General features: G+C 38.0%; 1 protein-coding gene across 1 annotated transcript in view; it reads left to right on the forward strand.

Moving 5' to 3' along the window:
• Positions 1 to 2,599: 2,599 nt before the first annotated feature.
• Positions 2,600 to 26,687, forward strand: part of LOC140787174 (aspartate--tRNA ligase, chloroplastic/mitochondrial) — a 29,547-nt gene continuing 5,459 nt past the window's right edge. Inside the window, exons 1-13 of the mRNA XM_073135960.1 lie at positions 2,600 to 3,027; positions 3,110 to 3,253; positions 4,074 to 4,183; positions 5,430 to 5,541; positions 6,263 to 6,334; positions 9,114 to 9,205; positions 9,409 to 9,529; positions 10,328 to 10,450; positions 11,763 to 11,958; positions 12,055 to 12,242; positions 14,353 to 14,424; positions 15,158 to 15,256; positions 20,169 to 20,249. Coding sequence (XP_072992061.1) covers positions 2,647 to 3,027; positions 3,110 to 3,253; positions 4,074 to 4,183; positions 5,430 to 5,541; positions 6,263 to 6,334; positions 9,114 to 9,205; positions 9,409 to 9,529; positions 10,328 to 10,450; positions 11,763 to 11,958; positions 12,055 to 12,242; positions 14,353 to 14,424; positions 15,158 to 15,256; positions 20,169 to 20,249 — 1,791 coding nt within the window. The 5' untranslated portion in view covers positions 2,600 to 2,646. The remainder of the gene's footprint in view (positions 3,028 to 3,109; positions 3,254 to 4,073; positions 4,184 to 5,429; positions 5,542 to 6,262; positions 6,335 to 9,113; positions 9,206 to 9,408; positions 9,530 to 10,327; positions 10,451 to 11,762; positions 11,959 to 12,054; positions 12,243 to 14,352; positions 14,425 to 15,157; positions 15,257 to 20,168; positions 20,250 to 26,687) is intronic.

Here is a 26,687-nt window from a genome sequence, read left to right on the forward strand (position 1 = left end):
AATCTATATTATAGATACGGTTAAAATACTATAATTATATTATTATCATAAAATGCTAGTTATAACATAAGGAGAAAGATTTGTTTCTTTTATTTATAATATTTTAAATATATAATTATAAAGTAAAAGCTAAATAATTATAAATAAGATATAAATATAGATAAGATCTATTTTATAATAAATTTATAATTCTTAGTCTATTTTGATTAATCAGAAATTATATATAGTATTTACTTAATTATGCAAAATAATAAATAAATTAATTAATTAATTAACAAGACTAAGTATCTTATTCTACACACAATAGTATACAATAAGTTGTTAAAATTACTTAGAATGCATAAATCTAATATAAATAAATAAATATAAGTATTACCTATATTTATGCGCAATAGTTATAACCTAATTAATTATTAATTATACTAATTAATATTAATAGTCATAATGTTGAATATATATATATATTATTATGAACATAATTAATGTCTAAATAATTTATCTGCATTAAATAAGAAAGTAATACCTAATTAAATAAATGAACAAACATAAAATAAAGTAGATAATAAAAACAATGTCACCAGTGCTGGCCTGCTGGGCTGAGCCCAACACTATTGCAGAAGCAGAAGAAGAAGCTAAGAGAGAAGAAAAATGGAAGAAGCAGGAAGAAGAAGGAAGAAAGAAAAAGAAGAAAGAAAAAGAATAAAGAAGAAAGAAGTAAGAAGAGGAGAGGAAGAAAGGAAGGGAGGCAGAGGACTTGGCGCTGGTGGGAAGAGCACCAGCCGCTAGTGGCTAGCCCACGATCGGCCTCTCGCCAGCGGCTCGGCTCCAGTGAGCTTGAGCCCAAGGGTGCAAGCGAGCGAGCGAGAGAGAGAGAGAGAGAGGGAGAAAGGAGAAGGCCCATCGCGTTAGTGGAAGTGGCGACGGCGACGACTGCAGGCCGACGTTGGTAGGGGGAAAGAGATAGAGAGAGATCAAAAAAGAGAGAGAGAGAGAGGCGGTGGGGGTTGGTGGCGTCTACGGCGGCGCTAGGTCCACCGCGGCTAGCTGGCCGCAACCATCCCGGCTACGGCAATGCTAAGGGGTGCGTGGCACCCCCATGCTGCGCCTAGTTGCATGGGCACGAGGTCGGCCACGTCGTGCCCATAACAAAATTTAATTAATTAATTAATTAATTTTATATTTTATATTTTTTATTTTTTTAAGGATAGGTTGTTATAGTGAGCGTGCAACCGTATCGACAGGTGACCTTGCATTCGATGCGAAACCAAAAGTTAGCACATCACTACTTCGATCCGTTTCAGGTGTTAGAGCGTATTGGTCCGGTTGCATATTGTTTGGATCATGAGGTCGTTGGATCAATTTTACCAAAGCTATTGTAGGAGACAAAGATCGTAGAGCCAGTTCATGTACTTGCTAAGCGCCGATGACGTCATGGTACCAAATTAGAGATGGAGATTCCAGTCGAGTGACTTAGCAAGCCATCCGATGAGATGACATGGGAGTTGGAGACAGATATTTTGAGTGTTTTCCCAATTTTTCACCTTGAGAAGAAGGTGGGGGAAGCGTTAATACACTTAGTTAGAATCTTTTCTTATTGCATTGGTTATTTGTTTTCATTAAAATAAATTTTCTATAGATCGTGTTCGAACGCAGTTGGGGGCGTGTTTGAACACCTTTGTGAACGGCTGTATCATGTTCATAAAAATAGAGAATGTGAAATGCTTGTTCGAACGTGGTCGGCAGGAGTCCACTAGAATTAGGGTTAATAATTATTATTTTTGTTTGTTGGCTAATCTCTATAAAGGCGTGGATGGTAGCTAAAATTATTATACTATTAGACAATTAATTTCTTGCCTCTCTATCTTCTCTCTACCCTAATCTTTCTCCTCCCTCTTCACCAACTTACCACTTCTATCATTTGCAAGGTCTCTTCTAACTTCTAATCTCCCTCGTTTGTCAAGTCTTCCCTCTTCTTTGGGATCTCGACCACTTCTTCGCCATCGTCTTTATCCTTTAAACAACATCAACCATCCACCCTCATTTTTATTATCATTCATAACCCTAACATTCACTCCACCCATCACCACCACCATCATCTATAGTATATCGTGTTTTTGTTCCAGTTGCAGTACGAATTTGCGAAGGGCGTAAATATAAAAAACGTAGATCAGGGAGTTACATATCGATCTCATTTAGTTTCGTAAATTTTTAACTATGGGAGAATATTTAGAGAATATTTTTTCTCGATTGCGTGGACTGCTTTGTGCCATAAATTTAAATCTCGAAGGAATCATTCCGTAACCTATCAAAAGAATTTACTAAGTTTAGTTTTCTTCTAGGTTAGGGTTGGGATAGAGAGTGGGGAAGAGAGAGCGAGCATTTACTTCAGCCAGTATATTTTAGTCGTCAAAAGACATTAAAATATTCAACGTGTATAAAGACGTTGAAACATTCAGCTTCTCTAGTATCAAAATAATATTTTTATATTAAAATATTATTAAATAAAAAGTCAATCTTTGACATGCCAAGCCTCGTGCATTGCACGTGACTGAGTCATGTGCCCTTATAAACGTCTGCGGAACGAGACGCTACCACTCTGTCGCTTCCGACTACCGAGTGTACCGAGCTATCCACTTCGAAAGGCCGATGTCTTCGCTCCTTCGCGCCTCTCCCCTCTTCCTCTCTCCTCGCCTTTCTCGTCTCGCTCGCTTCTCTCCCAAGTCCATTCCAAGATGTTCCAAACGCAATCATCTCTTCACCGCCTCCTCTTCTTCTCCTTCGATCTCGTCGTCTCCTTCTCCTTCTCCTCCTCCCCCTCCTCTCGAAACCCTAGCTCCCAACAATCCGGTACCGGTACCCGGAAATTCGAAGTCTCCCCTGAGATGGATCTCGAGAACCGCCTTCTGCGGAGATTTGGGGGTCGAGGACGTCGGTAGACGTGTTCGGCTCTGCGGCTGGGTCGCTCTACATAGGGTTCATGGCGGCCTCACCTTCCTCAACCTCCGGGATCAGTCTGGGATTGTGCAGGTGAGGGTTGGTTGGTAGCAGTGGTTAGATGGTGAAATTGGAGCTGATTGATTGTTTTATTTATGCTTTTGCTTTTGAGTAGATAACTACGCTGCCGGATGAATTCCCGGATGCGTATTCTGTTGTGAATAAGCTGAGGTTGGAGTATGTGGTCGCTGTGGAGGGGGTTGTCAGGTCTCGGCCAGGCGAATCTTTGAATGTGAAGATGAAGACTGGGGCTGTGGAGGTATGGAATCACCGCCACACATTTTAGTAGTTTTATGTGGGTTTGACAATATTGATTGTTTTTGGAATAAAGTTGCATTTTGGGCGTCGTTCTAAAAAGAAGAAAACTTGCTGTTTTGTACTGATTTGGGCTGGAAAGCCATAAAAGTTCAAAATTTGGTGATCCCCTGAACCAAAATGAGTGCAGCACGGCTCTGAGCTTGCTTTGGTTGGGCTCACTAAATTTTCTCAATTAAATAAGTCACTTTTGCTCGATTAAGGTTGAAAATGTAGAATATTAATGAACATTGCATATTTGCAGGCTGTTGCGATAATGTTCATTTGACTAAGTTCTTAGTCAAATGTCTATTTTGAAGAGAAAAGTAGGTACTCCTATAGTAGGTAACAGGAAATTGATGTTCTATCTTTTAATAGCTTTAGTACTAAATAGGCAGGTGATTGGTTTCCTTGCTGGGCTTCAGGAGACGTTGCTGTTGAGTCTATAAATCTAGAAGTACAAAAAATTATCTGAGGGACCCTCCTTGTTAACATGTAATTCCAAGATTCTAAGTATCGTTTTTGGGATCAGAATCGGATTCTTGAAAAATTGATATGCATTGATCATGTCAGCTGTATTGGCCTTCTGTTTCGGCGATATGAATCGGGATCGACCGATACTCCAATCCATGTGTAATTCAGTATGAAAAGATTTACTGAACTTTTGGAAACAAATATCACTGACAGTTTCATAAGATGTAGGAAAAGTCTTGGTTTTGTCAGTCAGGAAAATCAATTAGTCCTCACCCCCTAACTACAACTTTGTTCTATTGATGCAATTCTAGGTTGCTGCAGAGCATGTTGTAGTATTGAGTTCTGTAAATCGTCCGTTGCCTTTTCCTGTTACAACTGCTGATGATGTAAAAGACGTCGTTACAGAAGAGATACGTCTAAGGTGACATTTATGTTTTACATTTTTTGCATAAGAATTGTTCTTTTAGCATCAAATTTAATTTAATCACTTTTAATCACAATTCTTACTTTATTTAATCAAAATCAATGCCCATTTGTAATTTTGTATGTATCTATGTACTGTAACATGACAGTTAGGGGTGGGTTGTTCTGTTTTCTCTATTGCTCAGATTACAGTATACACATTTCTGATGCGAAATCTTTTGGAAGCTAAAAGAGTTGAAACATATAATTGTAGTTTTTAAATGTTCTGCTGCAAAACGTGTGAAGCTTGTCTATGCATCCTTTTGAACTTACAAAGTGTTAATTTTTAGACCTCTATTATAAAACTAGTGGATGATATATGTTCAATGAAAGTCTAGCTTAACTCAAGAATAAAGCATATGTTAATTTTTACCATATACTTGCACAGAAGTCGGATAACCATTAAAACTAAAACTAAAGGTCCTTCAGCAATATAACACTGAATAGAGAGCGAAAAGTTACTTCCGATGTATTATTTGTTAAGGATACGAAGTAAGATGAAATCTTGAATTTGCTGCATATTGGAGAAAGCAATGCTGAAGGAATTCTCCAAAACACGGATGATTGATGGGTGGCTCTTCAGGAAGTGCATTTTAGTTGATTTGGTTAGTTCAATAATTTCTACATGGAATGGTAATAACTTCTGACAAGTGACAACTTTGAGTAACCCTAAGAAAAGAAACCTTCCTAACTTTAGACGGGTACATGAGGCAACCTATGTCAGATGTGAAAACTTCTTGTGACATTCCGATCTGAAAACTAAGTAAAATTTGCGGAACTCCCCTTACAGTCCAGACTTTTTGATGTTAGATCTCTTAGTTACACTCAATCAAATTGAAAGCATATGCGTCTCAGCTAAAGAGTTATCTATTGTTTATGCACATACTTTTTAAATTTCAATTGTAGCACTTCAAATCATGCGCAATTAGAATTGATTGCCTCATCATTGTTTTGCACTTTTGATAATTAGACATGATCCTCTGGTTTATGACTTGAAATGGATCTTTTGAAAAGTTTAGCGCTACAACTAGATGTCAATTTCCAATTTTTAATACATAAAAGCTTCCACAATTGTTGCATTCTTCATATGTTGTGTCGAAGTTGGTTGCTTTTGCTGAGTTTATTGGATTTCATTTTAGCCTATTACTTAAGCAATGTACCATCTATCAGGGTTTTCAAAATTAAGACTTGTCAAAATGTTCTAGATTTCGAGTACTCGATTTACGGCGAGCTCAGATGCAATCAAACTTGAGGTTGCGTCATAGGGTGGTTAAGCTCATTCGGCGTTACTTAGAGGATAATCATGATTTTGTGGAGGTATGACTTTCTTAATCCATCTAACATCTATGTTCCATGGTCTTGTTCTCCTGAGTTTCCTATGCTAGGAAATAAACTGAGTAGGTGTTGTAATATGTTGCATTTTAGATTATATATCCATTTGATACAGAAGCTTGTCCTAGAAATGCACGGGTGTCAGATGCATCTTTGTGGATATCATGAGTATCAGATCCATCTTTGTGGATCTTTGTTGCCCTTCAATAGGATGTCATTTCTGGTTCAATAATTACATGTATTTTTTTCACTCTAATAAATGACAAATTCAATACTTTAATAACCTCTAAGAAGTAAGGAAAAATATCTGATTTCTGTTCTATTTAAAATCATATCCAAGACTTATTTTTTAATTCTGTTGTTTAGCTACTGTCTGATCATGGTTGAAGACCACCCATCATCATATTGATGATGATAAAACATTGATATAGTACGTGAAATCCCATGCAGTTGGCACACCCATCACAAGATTGTTGTCCATGTCGTTTGGCATGACTTTACTGAGTTATTGTTTGTCAATATGCCAATCACTTGTTGAGCTTTGATTTAATTTCTGGTCCTCTGCGATGGACCACATAGTTGTCATTGAGTGGCTAGCTATTATGCTGTCTCGTTCATGTTTTCTTGTTTATGTTCCTCATGTTTATTTTCTATGTATCTACTGTTTCTTGAATTTGATCAGAATTTATTATGCACCATAAGGTAGATTGAGACTCCAATATTATCTAAGTCTACACCAGAAGGTGCTCGAGACTATCTTGTGCCATCAAGAGTTCAGGTAATCAATCTTCTGTATATATACATAAAGTCATATACTTATTCACATGTCTGGGGCATTCATTGTTGTCTCATCATGTTTATCATATTGCTTAATTCCAGAATATGATTTTGTTTTTTATTTGTTGGCAGTTTACTGGCAAAAAGTGACTTAGTTAGTATGGAAAGGGTGAATTATTACAGAAATTAGCATTGCAAAAATTAAATATGGGTTTTGGAGTCAAAAGAGAAAATCAGTATATTTGCTCATAACTATGGGAGTATGGGTGTGAAGAAAATTTGTTTCATAGGCATGTAAGTATTCATATACTGGCCAAGCACAATATGTATGGCTACTAAAAGTAGATAGTCCGAGTTTAAGACTTTTTACAAGTTTAGCTATAACTCGGTGGTCTAATTTTGCACCATGGATCTCATGTCAATGCTGTTATAGATTTATAGGTACTTTTTTCTTGACCCTATGTGGGCATGTGGCTATGGTTGAAGATTCTTACATGCTTATTTGTGGATGTTGATTCACTATTCTTTCTAGGATAAATATATGTCTTATTTTACTGTGTGGGCGTGTGGGAATGAAATTGAGTAGCAACAAAATTCAATGATTTAAAGAAACATAAGGTTGAGACTTGAGAATTCTTTTCTTTTTTGAAAATGCTAATTAATCAATAAAGCTGGATTGAAGATGTTAAATGGGATAATCAGAGTCGGAACAATAACAAGTAAAAAATGAAAATGAAAGCAAAGCACAATGAAATAAGAAAATAAATGTGTGTACTACACGAGGCTCTCACCAGTGCGAACACTAGAAGACAAGATTTACATAGGAATATGCTATTGCTTGAGAGGTTCATCCCATGGATTGAATATGCCAACTACATGGGGCCAAGTGTCAACTTATATTAATAGACCAAGTACAATTTCTATCAATGTTTTGAAAGATGATTGCAGGTTACGGTTGGTCATCTTGTTGCATAGCGCCAAGGTAGAAGGTGGGTGCTAAGGCGATGTTACATTTTTAATATATAAATAATTATATATGATATGAAATAATACTAATATAGCATATGCAAAATTTTAATAATTTATAACCATAACAATAAAAGATCACAATTCAAAAATATGTATATATATCTATGTATATATGTTATACATACATACATATATATGCGTATGTATTTTATTAATGCATCTAAAATAAATTAATAATAGTGGGTGCATGTCAGCTAGTGAGGAGGTGAAGCGATGGTTCGCAAATAAAATAATAGAAGTGGTGGTCACTAATGTGAGAGAGAAACTAAAATTGTTACGAATTAGATCTGGATCGATTTGGATGAAGGAAATTATGAAAATTTATAAGGTGGTAGCCTAACGAGTTAGTGTTCCAATGGTTATGGTTTCACATGAATTCGACGTTGCGGTAGTTATTGGAGGGCGGCGGACGACTAAGAGTGGTGATGGACGGCTTTAGAGGTTCGACGGCTACGATCTACTCCTACGAAGATAAAGACGATCTAATGGCTATATTAAAAGATAAAAATGATAAAAAATATTTAGCTAAACTGAGATTCATTTAATGATAAACATATATCCACTTCTATTTATAGAAGTAAAAGCTCTAGCGGATCGGATCCACATAAGATGATTCGCTTTATTTAAAATTTCAAATAATAAGATAATTAACTAACTGACTCAATTTGACTTGACTCGACGCAACCGATTCGACTAACTTAATCCATGTGGTTGGATTGTAATAAAAATGAAGGCAGTGGTGGTTTCCAAAGAAAATAATGGAAATGGTGGTTTCTAGTACGAGAAAGATAAAGAAAAGGAGAAAAAGAAGAAGAGGAGGAGGAGAATAAGAAGAAGAGGAGGAGAAGAAGGAAGTTGGCCACCAATAGTCCTCCAAAGTGGGCTGTCAGCCCGCCAAGGCTGCCTTGTTGGCCTAACCACCTCCCTACTCCCTTTGAGGGGTGACCAGTGCTTTGCTCCCCCCAAGGCTGCTGCCTTTGTCGCTTTTCAAAACACTGTAAGAGAAGACATGATTGGTAAAAAATAAGGGTAAGGACTGGCAGCATGCCCATTGGGATACAAATTGTATGGACACCTCAATGAAAATCTGATTACTCTCCTTTCTTTGCCTTCCTTGCATATGGAAAAGGTACAACAGGTCTAAAGGTTGGCTGCATGCCCCTTAAGGACTGGCTACATGCTCTTTAAACTGCTCCACCTCATCCTCATAATAGGAGAAAGTTATTAGAAAGTGGGTTCCCCCACTTTACCATTAACCTCATAGCTTTCTTATTTTGCCCCAATCGTCTCCCTCCAAATGAGAGAATGCGATACTTATCAACCACATTTATAGTGCATGTGACAATAATTATTCATGACTACGTCCTGCCACACATTTTCAATTTCCACAAAACACTAAGAAGTAATAAAAATTTAATAGAAAGTAATTTCTCTAGAAACTCTCTTCAGAAGTTGAGGTTTTTTTTCCCACTTTTCAACCAAATACGCCTTAAAAAGGGAGCTCTTGCTAACTCATGCTGCACTATAAGTCTTGGTACTTGTCTTTGATTCTCCTCATAAGGACCAATATCATCACTCAATAATCTAACTTGACTCTCATTCTGCAATAGTTTTCTCACAAACATTATTTCTTATATGAAGTTACTTCAGCTAGATATTGTACCGTTAACAGCTCTTTACTGAAGATATGTAAGCTTCTTTCTTCTATAGCTTGCATAGTCTCTTGATTATCTTCGGTTTTGTTTTTGAAGGCAGGGACATTTTATGCTTTGCCTCAAAGCCCTCAATTGTTCAAGCAAATGCTGATGGTCTCTGGATTTGAGAAATATTATCAAATTGCAAGGTAAGGTTCTTTCATATATGTTTCATTTAGCATGCTTTGACTGGAAATTTTAATGATTGGATGCTTGGGCATTATTATCTTCGAGGAATAAATTTCGATCTGGATGTTTATCTAGCCATTTCTACACTGGATAGAGATATAATGGTGTCATATCATCATTTTTCTTTTTCATGTCAATTTGATATTTTTTTTGTATACCACAGGTGCTTTCGGGATGAAGATTTGAGAGCTGATAGGCAACCTGAGTTCACACAATTAGATATGGAATTAGCTTTTACACCATTGGAAGATATGCTGGAACTCAATGAAGACTTAGTGAGACATGTATGTTGTTTTTCATTTGATGGACATTTTTTATGGAGACCATTGGTTGCTACATATAAATGAACTTGGATTTTATTAATTGAAAAAAGAACATGAATCTTATGCTTAAATGGTTTTCTGTGCATACCCTTGAAATTTCTTATCTGCATGTCTACTTTTTAGAATGCTACATATGCATAGACCCCCTCCAAAACTCTGCTACTTCGGTAGTTCAATGCAGAAGTCTGGAACCTGCTTATATGCTCTTTAGTGTTTAAAATTACGAGCAGATGATAATGTCTATAATGTCTATATGGAAGAGCTTATATGTAACTTCCAATTTTGAGGATTAGATATGCGAATAAACAGTTTGTCAATTATATATGTAAAAAATAAATCTTTATTTATTAGGTATGACTATGAAGATTGGCGGAAGCTAAGTGCACATATCATGGGGCTTTTATACCTAAACCCCATTATGGCTTTATGGAAGGAAATCCCACATGCTTACCATTTGACATGTTTAATAAGCATACAACCAAGAGTTAGTGGACCTAGCTTTTTCTAGGCTTTGATTATTTTTTATTTCCAATCATCCCATTCCCCTTGATAGATATTAAATGAAAATGGTGCACCTGCAAATATTTTATTGTGATAATAAATTTCAGAAAGAAGAATGTAGATGATGACCAACTATTTGTTCCTGTTTTACATGATATGCTGTTGATATGTTCATCTTGATGGGTTCTAGACAATTGCAATTTTTAGTCATTTGAGTATATTTCAGCTGATTCTGATAAATGAACTGTCTTGTATCAGGTGTTTCAAGAGATTCTAGGCGTCCAGCTTCCTAACCCATTTCCAAGACTCACGTATGCTGAAGCAATGGTTCGTTATGGAACAGATAGACCAGATCTTCGGTTTGAGTTGGAATTGAAAGATGTGAGTGTCTTTTGTGGATATGCATGTGCACTTAGAAGAAACTTAATTTGTTGGCTGTCTTGTTTCTGTTTCCTTGTTAAATTAGTTGTTTAGAAGAAACATGCAGCATTTGCACCAAGATGATCCAAGTGTAGTGTTTGGTCATTACATCAATAATTTTTGGAAGAAATCAACTCTTCATACGATGCCAAATACATTAGAAAACTTGGCATTGTACAAAACTTTATTTATACACAACAAAGATAAGCACTTTTTTGTTTTCTTTGTTCTGCACATCTGTGATTATTTTGCTTGTGGATTATGATGCAGTTAATCTAGTTCTCTATTAGCTTGTTAGTCTTGTGTAAGTATGCTTTGCTGATAATTTTAACTTATTCACCTGTCTGAGAGGGTGCATAGTGTCGAGGATTGTCATGTGACAGGTGGGCTTCTTGGCCAGCACATTCCGTGCCAGTGAAGTGCCGGCATGTGGTATGGTGGTGCCCGCAGCACCTTCCCTTCCTTCTCCAAGCATCAATCTCCGGTGATGCAGAAGTTATTTGGAGGTGGAAGAGGGTTGAGGTAGCTATTTGGGGTGACATAGGGGTGTCAGAGATAGAATCATGCGTAGCAAAGAGAAGAGTTTTGGTTGCTAGGTTTGAGTAGTCAAATCACTGACGAAGAAGAACAAATGAAGTGGATTATTTTCTTTTTTTCCTTTTTTCTAAGAGTTAGATATTTGGAACCATTCATAGAGGATCTTTCACTTAAGTTAGATCTGGAATGATTTCTAGCGGATCTTTTACTTACGTTATATCTGCTAAGGAATATAAAGAATGTTTTAAACCTTGCCCTTCTCTTCCCCATAAGCAGAGTGTAGACAGCTACGATTTTGCAGTGCCGCTCCGATGATGGTTTGACTGCGACGATCTAGTAATCCGGAAGTGTTCTGTCTCTTCCTTTCTTTCCCTCCATCACTCTATATTACTCTCACCCATTGATTTGGCACTTTCTTAGTGTCGATACTATGTGTCGGTATGGTGCATTGGCATGAGGTGTGCGGCGATATGTGCCGTGTCATCAACATGTCAGCATGGTGCATGCCAACAGCAAGGAAATCCTTGTATAGCAAACTTTTATGTGGTTAGTTTCTCTATCCCAGAGCCTCAGGCCTCAAAAAATTAATTAGGTTGGTTAAACACAGAAAGATGTTAAATGTGCTTATTTTGTTCAATTTGTTAACTATCTGCGTTGATCGATCAGCACTGATATATTTCTGTCTTCACTGCTAGTTCTGTGTTAATGAGTGCATTTTATTGTTCTGTAATTACAGGTCAGTGATATATTTCTGGGATGTAGCTTCAAGGTTTTTGCAGATTCATTAGGAAATGGAGGGATCATAAAAGCCTTATGTGTGCCTTCAGGTGCCCAAAAGTTTTCCAATACTGCTCTTAAGAAAGGTGATATCTATAATGAGGCAATTAAAGCTGGAGCGAAGGGTTTGCCTTTTCTCAAGGTTCTGGAAATTGGTAAGCTACCTATCAAATTCTCTACTCAATCATCATTTCTTTATTCATCACATATGGATGCAATTATTTGCTCATTTCCTTTGCTGGAGAACATAGGGGAACTTGAAGGTATTCCTTCATTGGTATCTAGTCTGGAACCTGGAAAAAGGAAACATCTGCTGAATGCTCTTGGTGCAAAGGCAGGTGATCTTATCTTGTTTGCCCTTGGTCACCATGCAACTGTTAACAAGACTCTTGACAGACTCAGATTATTTACTGCCCATGAACTTGGGTTGATAAATCATGTAAGTTTTTTTGAACCTTTGAAGTCCATGACAATATATATACAATTCTAGAGACTAGAAATATTTTATTTAGGAGGACTTTCTATTGTTATTCATGGTCCTTAAGTCATCACGGAGAAAACCTGTGATAAACAAAAAATTGATTTGAAGGATTGACTAATCCAGGGACCTAATTATGAATTTAGATTGGCTGTTCACTTATGTTTCGTAATGCTGTTATTCTTCTTTAAGATTCATTCTTACCTTGAGCATGACTTCATTGAATTAATTTGCTTTGTGTTGTATATGTTGTTGAACTTTATGCACTTAATTTTGTGAGTTTGTTTTGAATGCTTTCACTTATTTGTTCGTAATGTGGACTTTTGTCTGTCTTAAGGCTCACGAGGTAGACTTATAATGGGGAATGTCCATATCAGATAAAAAGGATTATGTGATTTTCACACTTTTCGACTGACATTTGGATGTTATAATCTCGTCCACATATAGCTTGCATTATTCCGAAGTTGGTGTAAAAGGGATAGATAACTCTTGGGCAGGATTATTCTCTTTGGACTCCAATGATTTTATGCATGAACAAGTTTGACATTGCAACTGGTATATTTGGTAGACCTTGCATCAGATATTGTAAACAGTAAACGCCTGAATTCCACTACAAGATTTTTGTTGATCTATAGCCCCTATGATTTTGTTAAGATAATTTTGGATGCTAATGCCTGACTCAATCTCTCGGATCATTTCCACTATTATCTTTCTGTCTATTGCCTATTTAATTCTTTGGTGTATAAAGCAAAAAATAAATGTAGGTACTTCACCATTTGTAAGAAATAGGAAAGATCCGTTAAAATGTCATCAATTCATCATCTTTCAGTTGAGGTGAATTGAAGAAAAACACGATTAAGAATTGAAATCTTATTTTGTCAGTGCAAGGGAGAAATTGGATGAAAATTATGTGTAAATATTTGTAGAACATAATTTGGTTAATATTTCAAATTTTTTTGAGTAAACAATGATAGTTTATCCAATTGGCATAAAATGCTTCGTTTAAGCCATATGTTAGTGGGTTATCAATATTAGCTTGCCAATAGTATTGCATTTACCTTAACATTGTCACATTTTCTTTTGCTTAAGAATGGTAGTGTTAATCGACACCCCTTGTGCCGACCGGCACATGCCATGCTAGTAGTGACATGGCAATTGGCACGCACACCCTTGTGCCAAACCGTGTTGTGCTGGTCCGGCATGAGTGCGTGTTGATATGGAGCTAATTTTTTTTAACTATTTCTTATTTCCATTAATCACGTCAAACAACGTTAGTGTTATTTTTGTGTCAACAAATAAAGTCATCATTATCAATATGACTTAAGATTATCAACATTTCAATAATATTTAAGGTAATATAACATTCTCTTATTATTATTGTGCCAGCAAATAAAATATTTGATCCTCTCTATCATTCTACGCTCAACTAGATATTAATTTATAATTATTTAACTATTATTAATTAATATTATGTGTTCAATTATATTTTGGGGTGTTTAATCATTAGTATAATAATCAATGTATTTAGTCATATTATGTATTGAATAATATTTATATTTGACTATCGTTATATATTTAATAAAATAGGTCACTTACAAAAATAATCTAAAGATAAAAGACTATAATGTAGGTTTTAATACCTATATTTAAACCGAAAACCAAAGATTGATGTGTCGAAGACCCAAAAACATATTTAAATATTCTTTTTTTTTATTAAAATTATGATAAATGCATGCTAGTAGTACGTAGGGGCATGCTATGCCAATGGTGGCATAGCACAGCGATTGATGCTTTTGCTTAATCAAGAACACATTAAACAGCCAACATGAAGATGCCAAACACCCAAATGATTATACATCTTGAGAAATGTAACACAAATTCCTAAATGTTCTATGTTAGCAGTAGCTTTACTGGGGAAAATAAATTCTATCTTTTTGTTTATAGCTTTATTCTTCTGATGCTACCATTTTATTAGTCTCAGTTTTCATTTTTGAATAACATCTCTAAGTCAGCAATTTTGTTATTTAACTATGCATTCTCATCTTTGATATTTACCTTATGGTCTTGCTAGTTATCACATTCAATACTTTGGGTGACTGATTTCCCACTGTTTGAATGGAATGATGCAGAGCAGAGATATGAGGTCAGTTTTCTTTATATATGTTTCAGATGTTCAAGGATTGATTTGTGCTGCATATAAAGTTGAACGTTCTCATATTATATCTGATTCATAAGCTCATTTAAGTGTTTTTGGCCAAGGAACTTTGACATTTACTAGCAGGCACTTTTCTGGCTGCCTTTTCTAAGATCTCTCCCTGATACTGCTCAATTTTAATGATGTTGCATTAAATAGGTAATCATATTTGTATGGTTCGCCGTGTTTTGTGCTTGACTACTGACTAGATATCAAGTACTTGTTTTAAATTTCATGCATCTTGCTCCATTTTGAGAATAAGAGTTACTAGTGCTCTGTGCTTTCTGTCTCTATTATATATATTTTTCTACTATTTGTGGAAATATGTCAAATTTCTTATTTGATCTGAAGTATAAATGTCTTGTATAGATTCCAAGTTTTTCATGTTAAGACCAGAAGAAGGTTAGAGTACACAAAATTAGTAGAAGGTATGATTATTTGATATAACTTATGGGGACAATTCACCTGAGCCTATGCAGCCAATTTATCGATCCGAAAAGAATTTGGGCGATGAAAACCTTTTTATTGTCCAATCCTACATTTCAGCATTGAACAGACTTTTGGCAGTTTGGTTGATTCAGTCTACTTGATTTAGCTATTACAGATCAGCAATTTTTAAAGCCATTATTTCTTGCAACTGACTGCCTAGTAAAGCGGTTACCTGTTAACTTTGTTTGTACAGGCCCTTCATCACCCTTTTACTGCACCAAATCCTGAAGACATGAATGACCTATCTTCTGCTCGTGCTCTTGCTTATGACATGGTCTACAATGGAGTTGAGGTACTATCCATTTCTTTTGTTTATTCAAGTATGTTTCTCTGCAAACTTGTAGGAGTGCATTACTAGAAGCTCCTATCAATGCATTGTCCTTGGTGGGGGCAATATTTGTTGAGCCTTAATCTAATACTGGAACATTTTCTATGATTTGCACTGGCACTAGCATATGCTACATGGGATGAGCTGAGAGTCTTAATTGTTCAACCAAGTGATACCAATAGAACTTTTGATTGATTTGCTAATTTACTTGCTTCATTTTTTAACCTCTTACAAGATTTGCTGTTGCTGTTGTACCCACTGCAAGATGTGTTGAGGTTAGGAGTGAAACTGGGTCTGATTTAATCCAACCCGATCCCGTTTCATATTTGAGTTTTGTTTGACATTGGTTGAGATTTTTCTATTCGAATTCATGTCCGTATCCAAATAGTACATGCGTGTGTGTGTGTTTGTGTATATATCTGAATCGGTATTCCCCATGGATTGCCGTGATAGCTATCAGCACGGTACGGCATGGTATGACACGTGCCGCTTAATTGTGCCTTGAGAAAAGAGGCTCCACCTCCGGCCCAGAGAGAAAAAAGAGAAGACGGGGACACTACTTACTATGCCATGCTTGCCCTCACATTCGCTCTCGCCTTCACCCGACAAGAGAAATGTGTGCCTAGCATTGCATCTTCTTGCAGGAAGAAGACTGCCCAAACATCTGATACTTAAGTTAGATAGGGATACTGTTACGACCCAAAATAGGAATCATGACCGGCCATGCATCTCAATATGCTTGAGATGCACGAAGCCTTATTAATGCTCTTTATGTGTATGATGGCAAAATAAATAAATAAAATGAGAATGCGCCTTATTAAATTTTATAAATAATTACAATAGGCATGCTCTCTAAATAATAACAATGATAACAATAGAGAGATGTCACAACTTGTAACTTTGCACGTTTTCAATATATTAACATCTTTTGATATTTATACTGTCATATGTCTCAATGGGTCTAAACTCTGTGGATCCACATCAACTAGAAGTCACATCGAAATGACGCTCGTGACTTTTCTTCATAGCTGATCCGGTTAGGGTCATCAGATGGTATCACCCTGTGATCAACACACTCTGTCTTTTCCTCTAACCGTTGAGAGAAGTTAGTCACCTAGGAAATTTTCTTATTCATCCTAGGACTGTTCTGTAACCCCGCCAGAGTCACCCAAGAAAGTCACCGCAGTGATCTAATTTAGGACTTTCCACTGGACTTCCAGATAGACTTGAGTCACCACGAAAAATCGCAAGCGATTTATACCGGGACTGTTCTCTAAGTTGTACCAATACTAATCTCATTTTTCTTTTCACAAATTTTAATATTTGCACGAAGTATGGTGATGCACTGAGTATAGTAATTAAATGCACGCAGAAAATATAATAATTAAATTTTCGTACATACGAATGAAATAAATAAATTTGCACATAGAAATTGCAACAATTAAATTTTTACACGGAAGGGTGAAATAAATAATTTGCACACAGAAAATTTACATGGTCTAACAAAGATACGAAATATAATAAAATAAATATGTGAGTGAACCTACTCACCTAAGTCTAGGCAAGACAACTGAAATCTCAAATCTCTAGCTCACGTATTAAAAATCACCACCTTAAATAATAAATAATAATCAAAATTTTAATTTGAATAATAACAATATTTTTAAAAATAAAAAAGAACTAAAATGAGTTTAAATTTACCCATTGGATTGGGCTGGGCTACTGCTGGTCCGGCCCATTCCAGAAAAGGAGCTAATTGGGCTGGGCCAAGGCCCAACCAAAATAATGGATTGGGCTACGAGTCAACCTGCAGCCCATCCCAAAACTAACTACTTCGGGTCGGGTCTGTGGATTCGAAATCCAAACCTGACCCAAACCCGAACTTAATTAAAAAAAGGGGTTGGCTCGGGTTAAACCCGAGCCCAGCCAACCCCTTCTCTCCTTTCTCGCGACCGACGCGAGAAGAGGACTGAGGGAGAGGGTGACCGCCGACGACCCCTCGCCGGCGACCCTTCACGACCACCTTCAACCTCTCCTCTCCCTCTCTCTCTCTCACTCTTTCTCTGTTGTCCTCACGAGGTGGAGAACTCACCACCGACGGCCTACGCGGAAGCCAACGCCGATCGGAGCCACGAGGGCTCCGTAGAAGACATCACCGACACCGGGCTTGGAGCACGAAGCTTCCGGTGACGATGCGGTTGCGACCCGAAGCCGCCTGTCGGCGAGAGTTGCCGGCAAAGCCGAAATCCCCAATTTAGGTATTTCTAATTTACTTTATTAAATTGAAATTAAACTTGAGGGGTGGGAGAGGGCTTACCAAGGAGTCACGTGGTGGTCTCTGCTGGATCCGGCGGCGCTCCGGCAGGCCGATTCCACGGCGTGACTCCGACGGTGAGTAAAAGATAAGAAAACGAAGGAGGAGAAGAAGAAGAGAGAGAAGGGGAGGGGGCTGAGATGGTTAAGCAGAGAGAGGGGATTAGGGTTTTTAATTTATAGATTAGGGATAAAAAAAATCCTAATATACTCCGATCCGGATTAGGCGCGATTCTGCCTTACGCCTCGTCGCGTGCCAGAGAGGGAGAGGGGAGGGGCTGCACGTGCAGAGCACGTGCACCCTCCTCTCTCAACCCCAATATTTTTTTTTTTTTTTGATTCTGACAGATACTACTTACCCAAATAACTTTTACATACTCTCTTGCTTGTGTTAGCATGGTCAGACTGAATAATTCTTTCTACAACAAGAAATTATCAAATGTTTGTAACAGATTTTGTTAATCTGACATATTAGAAATTGATTGTGGTATGATGCACAAGATACTGACTATATGCAGTGGACTGATGGTTAAGCAGATGTATATTTAATCATTAAGATTGAGACAAGGAGTGAATTATATTTATTCTAGATTTCTAAAACTGTTTGACGTATTTAATTGTGCTGTTCAGCCAGTACATCTAGTACAGTTAGGTCCAGAATGATAATTTGTATGCATCACCTTTCTGCATATTGGCCCTAAATCTTTAGGGTCTCAAGGGGATAGTTACAGTTTCAAGGCAATCCTTATGCTTAAATGCAAATATTCCTTGAGATGTTTTGAATGCATTTATCTGTATTTTCTTCTGAATAATTTGAACTTTCAGAATCAAGTAATTTATAGAACCAAATGTTTGGAATCAAGGATGGTTGCAAAATACAAGTAAACTATTAATTTTTTGGAAGATAAGAGAACTCTCAATGGCCTATATGGATGTACTAAAATAAGAAATTATTACGAACCGACTAGAGTCGATTTGCAATAAGGGTTTGCTCTGATACTAAGTTGATATGAACCGTTTTAAGGATCCGAATCACAAATTTAGAATTACGACACGAAACTAGGGAAGATCGTAACTTTTGATTCCAAGGTGGAATTGGATGTGTAAATAGTCAAAATCTATGAGAACGAGGGGAAGATGGTGGTGGTTTGATGAAAAGAGGTGATTTGGTAGATAAAAACTAGGGATAAAGGTTACATGGTTAAGATGGCAGATTGTGAAAGATGTGCATATAAATGTAATGGGTTGTTGTGAGGGTGAATGGATGAAGAAGGTGAAGTGGGTTGGCCTCTGGGATGAGGGGAACAACTAGACGAAGGAGATTTAGAAGTTAGATAAGAAAATTGAGGGAGAATAGAACTCTAGAGGGTTGGAGGAATATAGAGACTTGAGAGATAGGTTTTTAACCAAAACTATTCATACATTCCTGTATTCCTATATATAGAGACTAGTCCTAAATTGACTCATACTAGGATTTGCCTTAAGGACTTACATCAGGTAGAAACATAAAGTAGAGATAAATATGACTTAGCTAAATTAGTTTTTCTTATTTAGCTCGGATTAGTTTTTCATTCTGCTACAGATAGAGGCCGAATCTGAGGGAGCTCTGAATATAAAAATTCTAGAGCAGGACATCATTGATCTTCTCCAACTGATTTCATAATATTCGGATATCTGATGAATTTCGTATGAATATCTTTTCAAAACTGCGCAGAAGTTACTGAACTGAACTTAACTAATTAAATAAACTCTGACCTATTTAGACTCTAACAAGGCCAAATAAGAAGATAAGATAATTTGACTTGATCCATCGAGCCCAATATTCCTATGGTGTGATCCGATCTGACTCAGATCGCATTAGAAATCATTTTGAAAACCTAAAAAAAGTACTAATTTCTGAACCATTTAAGAATCAAATGACAATAAATAAAAAGTTCTATGGATCAGCATATATTGTGTCATGTTTTATGCTATGTTAATTACTTAATTTATATATCCTTTTTCAGTATCTTTCTTTCATGTGCAAATCATCAGCACATAGTAATCACTGTTGGTACAATTTTCCTTGTGTTGTTGTACCAGTACACTAAATATCCATCATGATATCTTTAACTAAACTAAAAAGGCTAGAATTAAATTAAATTATGAAAAATAATATTTGGTAAATTCCAGATCATTCTTGAGCATTAAGTTACATTCTAATTTCAACCTGTTGACACACATGACAGTATGGACAAGATACTGTCTATTCCTTGTATCTGTTTGTCTTGTATTATGCATTAGGTTGCACCTCCTTGTGTGATTTTTCTTTTTTGTACTTATGTAGGTGGGTATTTATCCACATGTTTATGTATGTTGTTAGTGTTCCTTTAATCCATGCTTCTGTGCTCCTTGCATCATGGAATGATAAGTGTGCAAATCGAACTAATCTATTGGCTCAATCATTCATTAGCACAAACTGAGTTATTTGCGTAGCATCAATATTCACTTTCTCTATCTTTTCCACTGAAGTGTCTAACATTGTCTTTCTTTTTCTATTTGAATTTGATTTTTGGTGGACTAGATTGGTGGAGGGAGTTTAAGAATTTATAACCGTGAAGTACAAGAAAAGATTTTGGAAATTGTTGGTATCACGGCTAAGCAGGTAAAGCTCTCAACTAAGAACTTTTGTCCATGTGATCAACTTGATATTTGATTGGTTTGGTTAGAAAAAAGATTTAATTGGTTTTGATAGTGAGGCAGGTTTGGGTATTAATTGTGTTTGAGAATGATTTGATTTGGAGAGCCAGAACATTACCAGTTAGCTTTTGTTACCATGATTATGCATTCATGTTTATGGGTTTGCTCCAAACTTAGGGGCTCCAACTAATTTAGAGTAGCTCATAACACAAGCTTTCAATAAAATAGATTTCATATTTTCCTTAAATGATGGCAACTTTGTTGATTTTTCTGACTAAAACTACCTTGTTTCATGGTGATATGGTATGCCTCCGATTAGCCATCTGTAGGAATTTTTCTTCTCCCATGAATGATGCGAATCTGAATATGGTTTCAGATTCACGATCCAACCTCCGGTTTGAAAGTTATGTCTTCTATGAACCTTCAAGGTTAAGAGGGACCTTGGTATTCAACAGATAGATTAGAATAATATTTAGGGGTTTGATAGATTCGAGATGAAGGATCAAATCTATTAGAACCGATTGGCAAAATGGTGACCAAGTGGTGGATGTAGTGGAGCTCGGCTAGGGTTGGTGAATGTGGAGTAATGGTGGTGTGTGGTAACTCGAGTGCTTCACAAGGTAGAGAAGAGGGAGAGAGTGGGTCGTTTCTCTGGGAGGAGAGGGGCGACCAGACAAAAGGGTAAGGAGCTTGGCGAACAATGGTGGTAGGCTGGATTTAGAGAAGATTGAGGGAGAAGAGAAGAGACAAGGGGAAGAATCAATTAATTTTAAAGGTGACTACTCAAGTGCGCACCACGTCTATTTATAGGTGGCTCTCTAACTTGACTTGATTAGATGGATCGAACAGGCTCGAGTCTAACTAACCCACATCGGACTGACCTTTAAACAAAAGACTAGAAAACAAATACTCCAAGCATGGTCTCTTTGTCAGGATTTCGAATCCTAAAACTCATCTTTTGCTCTTAGGCTGAGGCGTTCGAACGCCGAAACCCGAGACATGAATTTCTGACTAGCAAGGAATCTTATTCTTCAGCAAACAAACAAATAGCTATTACAACCCATAAGTAAAAGAACTACTAACTAAGGAGTTGTTTCTTATTACATGGCCTCCTTTTAAGACGTCCAAAACACATTCAACCTGAAATAGACAAACATCTTTAGACTAAGGGATATTTACATAATTGTCAGTGGAAAGTTTTAAAATATTATAATAGCCACTACTTTCTTCAAAATATAATAGTTGCCACAAAAATCATTAAATCTTTTCAAAAGTTCCATCACTGTGCATTTTGATATATTTGTTCATTTTGACAAGTATCTAGTAAAAATATTCCATGAATATCTGTTTAAAACTAATTAGGATGGCGATTCTCAAAGAGTTACAAGATTTTAGTGGCAATTATGATATTTTAAAGAATGTAGCGGCAAAAATGATAGTTTAAAAGTTTTCAATAGCAATTGTGTAAAAAAACCCTTAAAACTAAATATGATTCTCTAACGAATTCTGACGACAAGATTCAAACATAGAATCAAAGTAATCAGAGAACATTTCTGTGAAAATAATGAGTGGGTAAATTTTTTTGCCCATAGCAATAAAATAGTACATGCATAGAACTTTTTTTGGGATAAAAGTAGAAGCATCACTATTACATGTTAGTGCTCAAAGCAGAATAATACCAAGTGAGTCAAAGTGTGATGTGCTTAAGGTTAGATTGGATCATCTCGTGGATATTAAGCTCATAGCTTGAGTCATTTTTCTAGCTAGTTGTTTAATTTAGCACTATTTAGTTTAATTTCAGCTTGTGTTAGTCGATTTAATTGGATGTTGGACTCAATATGAACGTGGTTTAATTAAGTGGTTTGGGTCATCCAGTTAGCCTCCAATATATATATATTCTGGAGTGCAATTAGGATTAGTGATGATTTGAGAAAATATCCTCCTTGGTCTCGCTTCTCCTCTTTTCGACCTACCTACCTTCCTCCTATCACCTCTTTCAACTCTAGCCACAAGCCATTCTTGGCCGTTAGATCCTCCTTTCCCTTCCTACCTTCTCCTTGGGCACTAACCACCTTGTCTCCCTTCTTTATCTCCCTGGCTGATACGATCCGAGTCTAATCTGATCGAATCATAAGGACATTGAGCTCGATAAATCGAGTTTATTTATCTTTTAATTGATCTATGTTTTTCTCTTATGTAAGCCCTTAAGACAAGTCTAGTTAAGTCATATAAGTAATTAAGGCAAGTTCAATTTAATCTTGTAAATCTCTAAGATAAGTTTAATTAAATCATGTAAACCTCTAAGGTAAGTCCTAGTTCGAGTCATATAAGCCTTTAGGCTAAGTTCGAGTAGGACTCATTATACCCAATCTCTATATATAGAGGGGCTGAGCTTTTTAATCATCCAAATATCCAAGCATTGAGAATTAATTAAGTTTAGTTATTTTCTTATTCTTGTATTTACTACTTTTATAATAGCTGTTAGATCGTTTGTATTTTCGTAAGAGTAGATCTAAGTTAGAAACCCAAATTCTATCTCCAACCCATAGCCACCATCACCTCCAGCAGCCGCCTTACCCTATGATTGTTCGCTACCACACTTGGCCGTCCGCCACTCTTTGACGATGATACGATCTCCCCTTAGGCTAAGGCTCGATCTCTTCCGATTTTCAGATCTGGACAGGATCTGACACAGAACTTTGAAAATAGACCCCGAAAGATGCAGCCTTTGGATCGATGTGAAATTTTGATATGTTGTAGCCTCGAAAAAGAGCTTTTTAACAAATCTAGTTTCAAGCAAATCAGACGGTGGGATCTTGAGATATTGTCTGATTAGTAGATGAATGTCAGGAAATCTGTCTTTGGATTCGTGGATGGAGGCACGAGATCCTTGGTGATGGTGGAAGGTGGTGGACCGGCGATAATGGATTGTCACCGGTGAATACGTGGAGGCGGAAGGGTTATGGGTGATGATAGGGGTTAGGGCAAAGTGAGATTGGAATAAGGGGGAGGAGTGGGCCGCCCCTAAGGGACTAGGGTGAGTGGTCGGTCGAGGAGGGTTAGAAGCGGCGTTGCCGTGGAACGAGAGAACGAGAGAGAAAAAGACGAAGGAGACAAGGGCAAAACTCAATTCATTCAATAATGAGTTCATGGTTGCGATCCACACCTTTAGAGGCTAACCAAACAACTCAAAAATGACAATTATTAACCCTAAAACAATAGATTTTCGCCGACTGCGTTCGAACGTGCCCAATTGCGTTCAAACGCACATTTTGCGTTCTCTGTATGTGCGAACGTGATGCAGCCGTTCGCAGGTGCGTTCAAATGCGGTGTTCAAACCTATTTTTGCTCTCCTGTATTTGCAAACTTGATGCAGGTGTTTACAAGCGCGTTTGAACGCACTCCACTCGCGTTCGAACACGACATACAAAAAACTTATTTTTCTATGAATTAAACACTAAAATAAGAATAAAAGACACCCTTAAAGTGTATCCATGCTCGAGACGATATTGACGAAGTCCGAATCGTATCAATCCACCACGCTTCCGCAACCTTGTCCTCAAGGTGTGAAATTGGGAAAGCGATCTATGATATCTGACTCTAACCCGCAGGTAGACTTGTCAGTGGGCTTGCCTAGCCACTCGATCAGCACTTCTGTTTTCAATCTGGATCCATGGCGATTTTTCCTACGGTCTAAGACTTGGACCAGTTCAGCTGAGCCATCTTCTTCCATTGGTGACACATGGAAAACCAGATGGATCCTGGTCCTCTCAGGTAGGTCCAACCGGTAAGCTACTAGACTGATTCGTTGTAGCACTCAGTATGGACCATAGTATTTGTGACCCAACTTTTGGTTCAAAATTGGCCTTAATGTGGATTGCCGTTACGGTTGAGCTCGATCAAACTATCGCTCACGTCGGCCTTTGTCATGAGTCTGCTTCATGCGGTTTTGGGCTGTTGCTAGGTGAATCTTGAGCTGTCTTAAGGTTTCATCCCAATCAACAAGTTCTAACTCGAGCTCAGTCCTATTCGCCGCCGCGAGTCTATTATAGGTACGCAAGACAGGGAGAGTGCGCCCATAAACTGCCTCAAAGGGGTTCATGCCGTTGCTAGAATGATGAACTGTATTGTATGACCACCCGACCCATGGAAGGAATTTGACTCAATCCTTTGGTCGGTCTGTCACAAAGCATCGCAAGTATTGCTCTAATCCACGGTTCACCACCTCGGTTTGGCCATCCGTCTCGGGGTGATAAGCTGAACTAAGGTTGACTCGAGTCCCTTGCAATCTGAAGAATTCGGACCAAAACTTACTGATGAAGATGCGATCCCGGTCTGACACGATCGTTCTAGGCATCCCATGCAAGTGCGCCATTTCCCGAACAAAAATTTCACCAACCTTTTTCACTGAAAACGAGTGCGTCAATGCTATGAAATGAGCATATTTGCTTAGCCTATCCATCACAACGAACACAACCGATTGTCCTCGAACCTTCGGCAGCCCCTCGATGAAGTCTATGGAGATGTCCTCCCAAATATGCTCCGGTATAGGCAGTGGTTGCAACAGCCCGCTGGGCTTGAGTGTCTCCGATTTGACTTATTGGTAGATTTGGCATTCACGCACATACTTCTTCACATCCGACTTCATCGCTGTCCATGTACAGTTTTGGGCCAGCCGCTTGTAGGTACGTAAGACCTCTTCATGGCCTACTATAGGAGTATCATGGAAGTGTGCTATCAATAGTCTCCGTAGCTCTTCGTCCGCGGGTACCTTGATCCGCCCGCGCTTGAGTACCAACCCGTCGCACTCCTCGTGCTCGGGGTGGTGATACGATCTCCCCTTAGGCCATGGTTCGTTCCTTTTCGATTTTTAGATCTGGACAAGATCTAACCTGAAACTTTGGGAATAGATCTCGAAAGATTCTGCCGTCGGATTGATGTGAGATTTTGATATGTTGTAGCCCCGAAAAAGAGCTTTCCAACAAATCAAGTTTTAGACGAATCATATGTCGGGATATCGAGATATCGTCCGATTAGTGGACGAACATCGGGGGGTCTATCTTAGAATCCGTAGATGGAGGCACGAGATCCTAGATGATGGTGGATAGTGGTGGACCGGCGTTAATGGGGTGGCATCGGTGAGTAAGTGGTGGTGGAAGGGTTATGGGTGATGGAAGGATTAGGGCAAGTGATGGATAGATTGGAATAAGGGGGAGGAGAGGGTCGCCCCTAAGGGATTAGGGTGATTGGCCGGTCAAGGGAGGTTAGAAGCGGTGTTGCTGGGGAACGAGAGAACGGGAGAGAAGAAGACGGAGGCAGGGCAAAAACTCAATTCATCAATAATGACTCCATGGTTGCCATCCACATCTTTAGAGGCTAACCAATAATTCAAAAATAACCCTAAACAATGCATTTTCGCCGATCGCTTTCGAATGCACACATTTCTCATTTCTCTGGATTTGCGAATGCGATGCAGGCGTTTGCAGGCGCATTTAAACGTGGCGTTCGAACGCACAATTCACACTCTCTGGATGTGTGAACCTGATGCAGGTGTTCGAACGCACTTCACCCGTGTTCGAACGCGACATACAAAAAAGTTATTTTTCTACAATTAAACACTAAAACAAAAGACAAAGACATCCCTTAAGTGTATCCATGTTCGAGACGACATCGGTGAAGTCTGAATCGTATCAGGTGGCTTGATGGATTCTCCTTCAGCTTCTCCATGAGTCGGACCAGATCACTATCATCTACGTTGGCTCTCCGCAGATTTGAGAAAAAAAGGAAAGGTGGGTGTCGAGAAAGAAGTGAGCTCACTTGCGTCCCCTACGCTTGGAAGTTCAAAGAGCGGATGATTTCCATCCAGCAATACTCCGGTCATTCCTCCAAAATGTCAATGTAAGGTTTGTAAAGTCAAATATCACGGACCTCAGGCTTCGAAGCTATTGAGTCCTTAAGACAATGTTGGCACCTCGCAAGGCCAACGGATAAAGATCCAATGTGAAAGTTTGGCCTTGCATCTTCAATACCACACCTCTACAAATAAAATTTGCCCGCAATGTGGTGCCATTTCCAATCGTCACATCGAACCCGTCCGTGGGTTCTGACTTGAGCCCAATCTTCCTACGAAGCCTCTTGTCAATGAAGTTGTGGGTGGACCTGGTGTTGATCAACATTCTCACAGTGATTTTTTTGACTACACCGTTCACCTGCAAAGTCTTTGGTGCAACTGTCCCTGAATATGCGTGGAGGGAGATTTCGGCTATCATGTCTTTCACGGGATGCTCCTCAGCTACTCGTTGTCCAACCACACCTTCATCTTCAACGGCAATCTCATCCTCTACCTCCTCCAATCCGTCTATTAGCATCACCGATCCCATCGGCTTAGCGCAGTGATGTTCGG

This window comes from Typha latifolia, chromosome 4, assembly GCF_019914945.1.
Source record: "Typha latifolia isolate L0001 chromosome 4, TyphaL0001v2, whole genome shotgun sequence".
In the NCBI taxonomy this organism is placed as follows: Eukaryota; Viridiplantae; Streptophyta; class Magnoliopsida; order Poales; family Typhaceae; genus Typha; species Typha latifolia.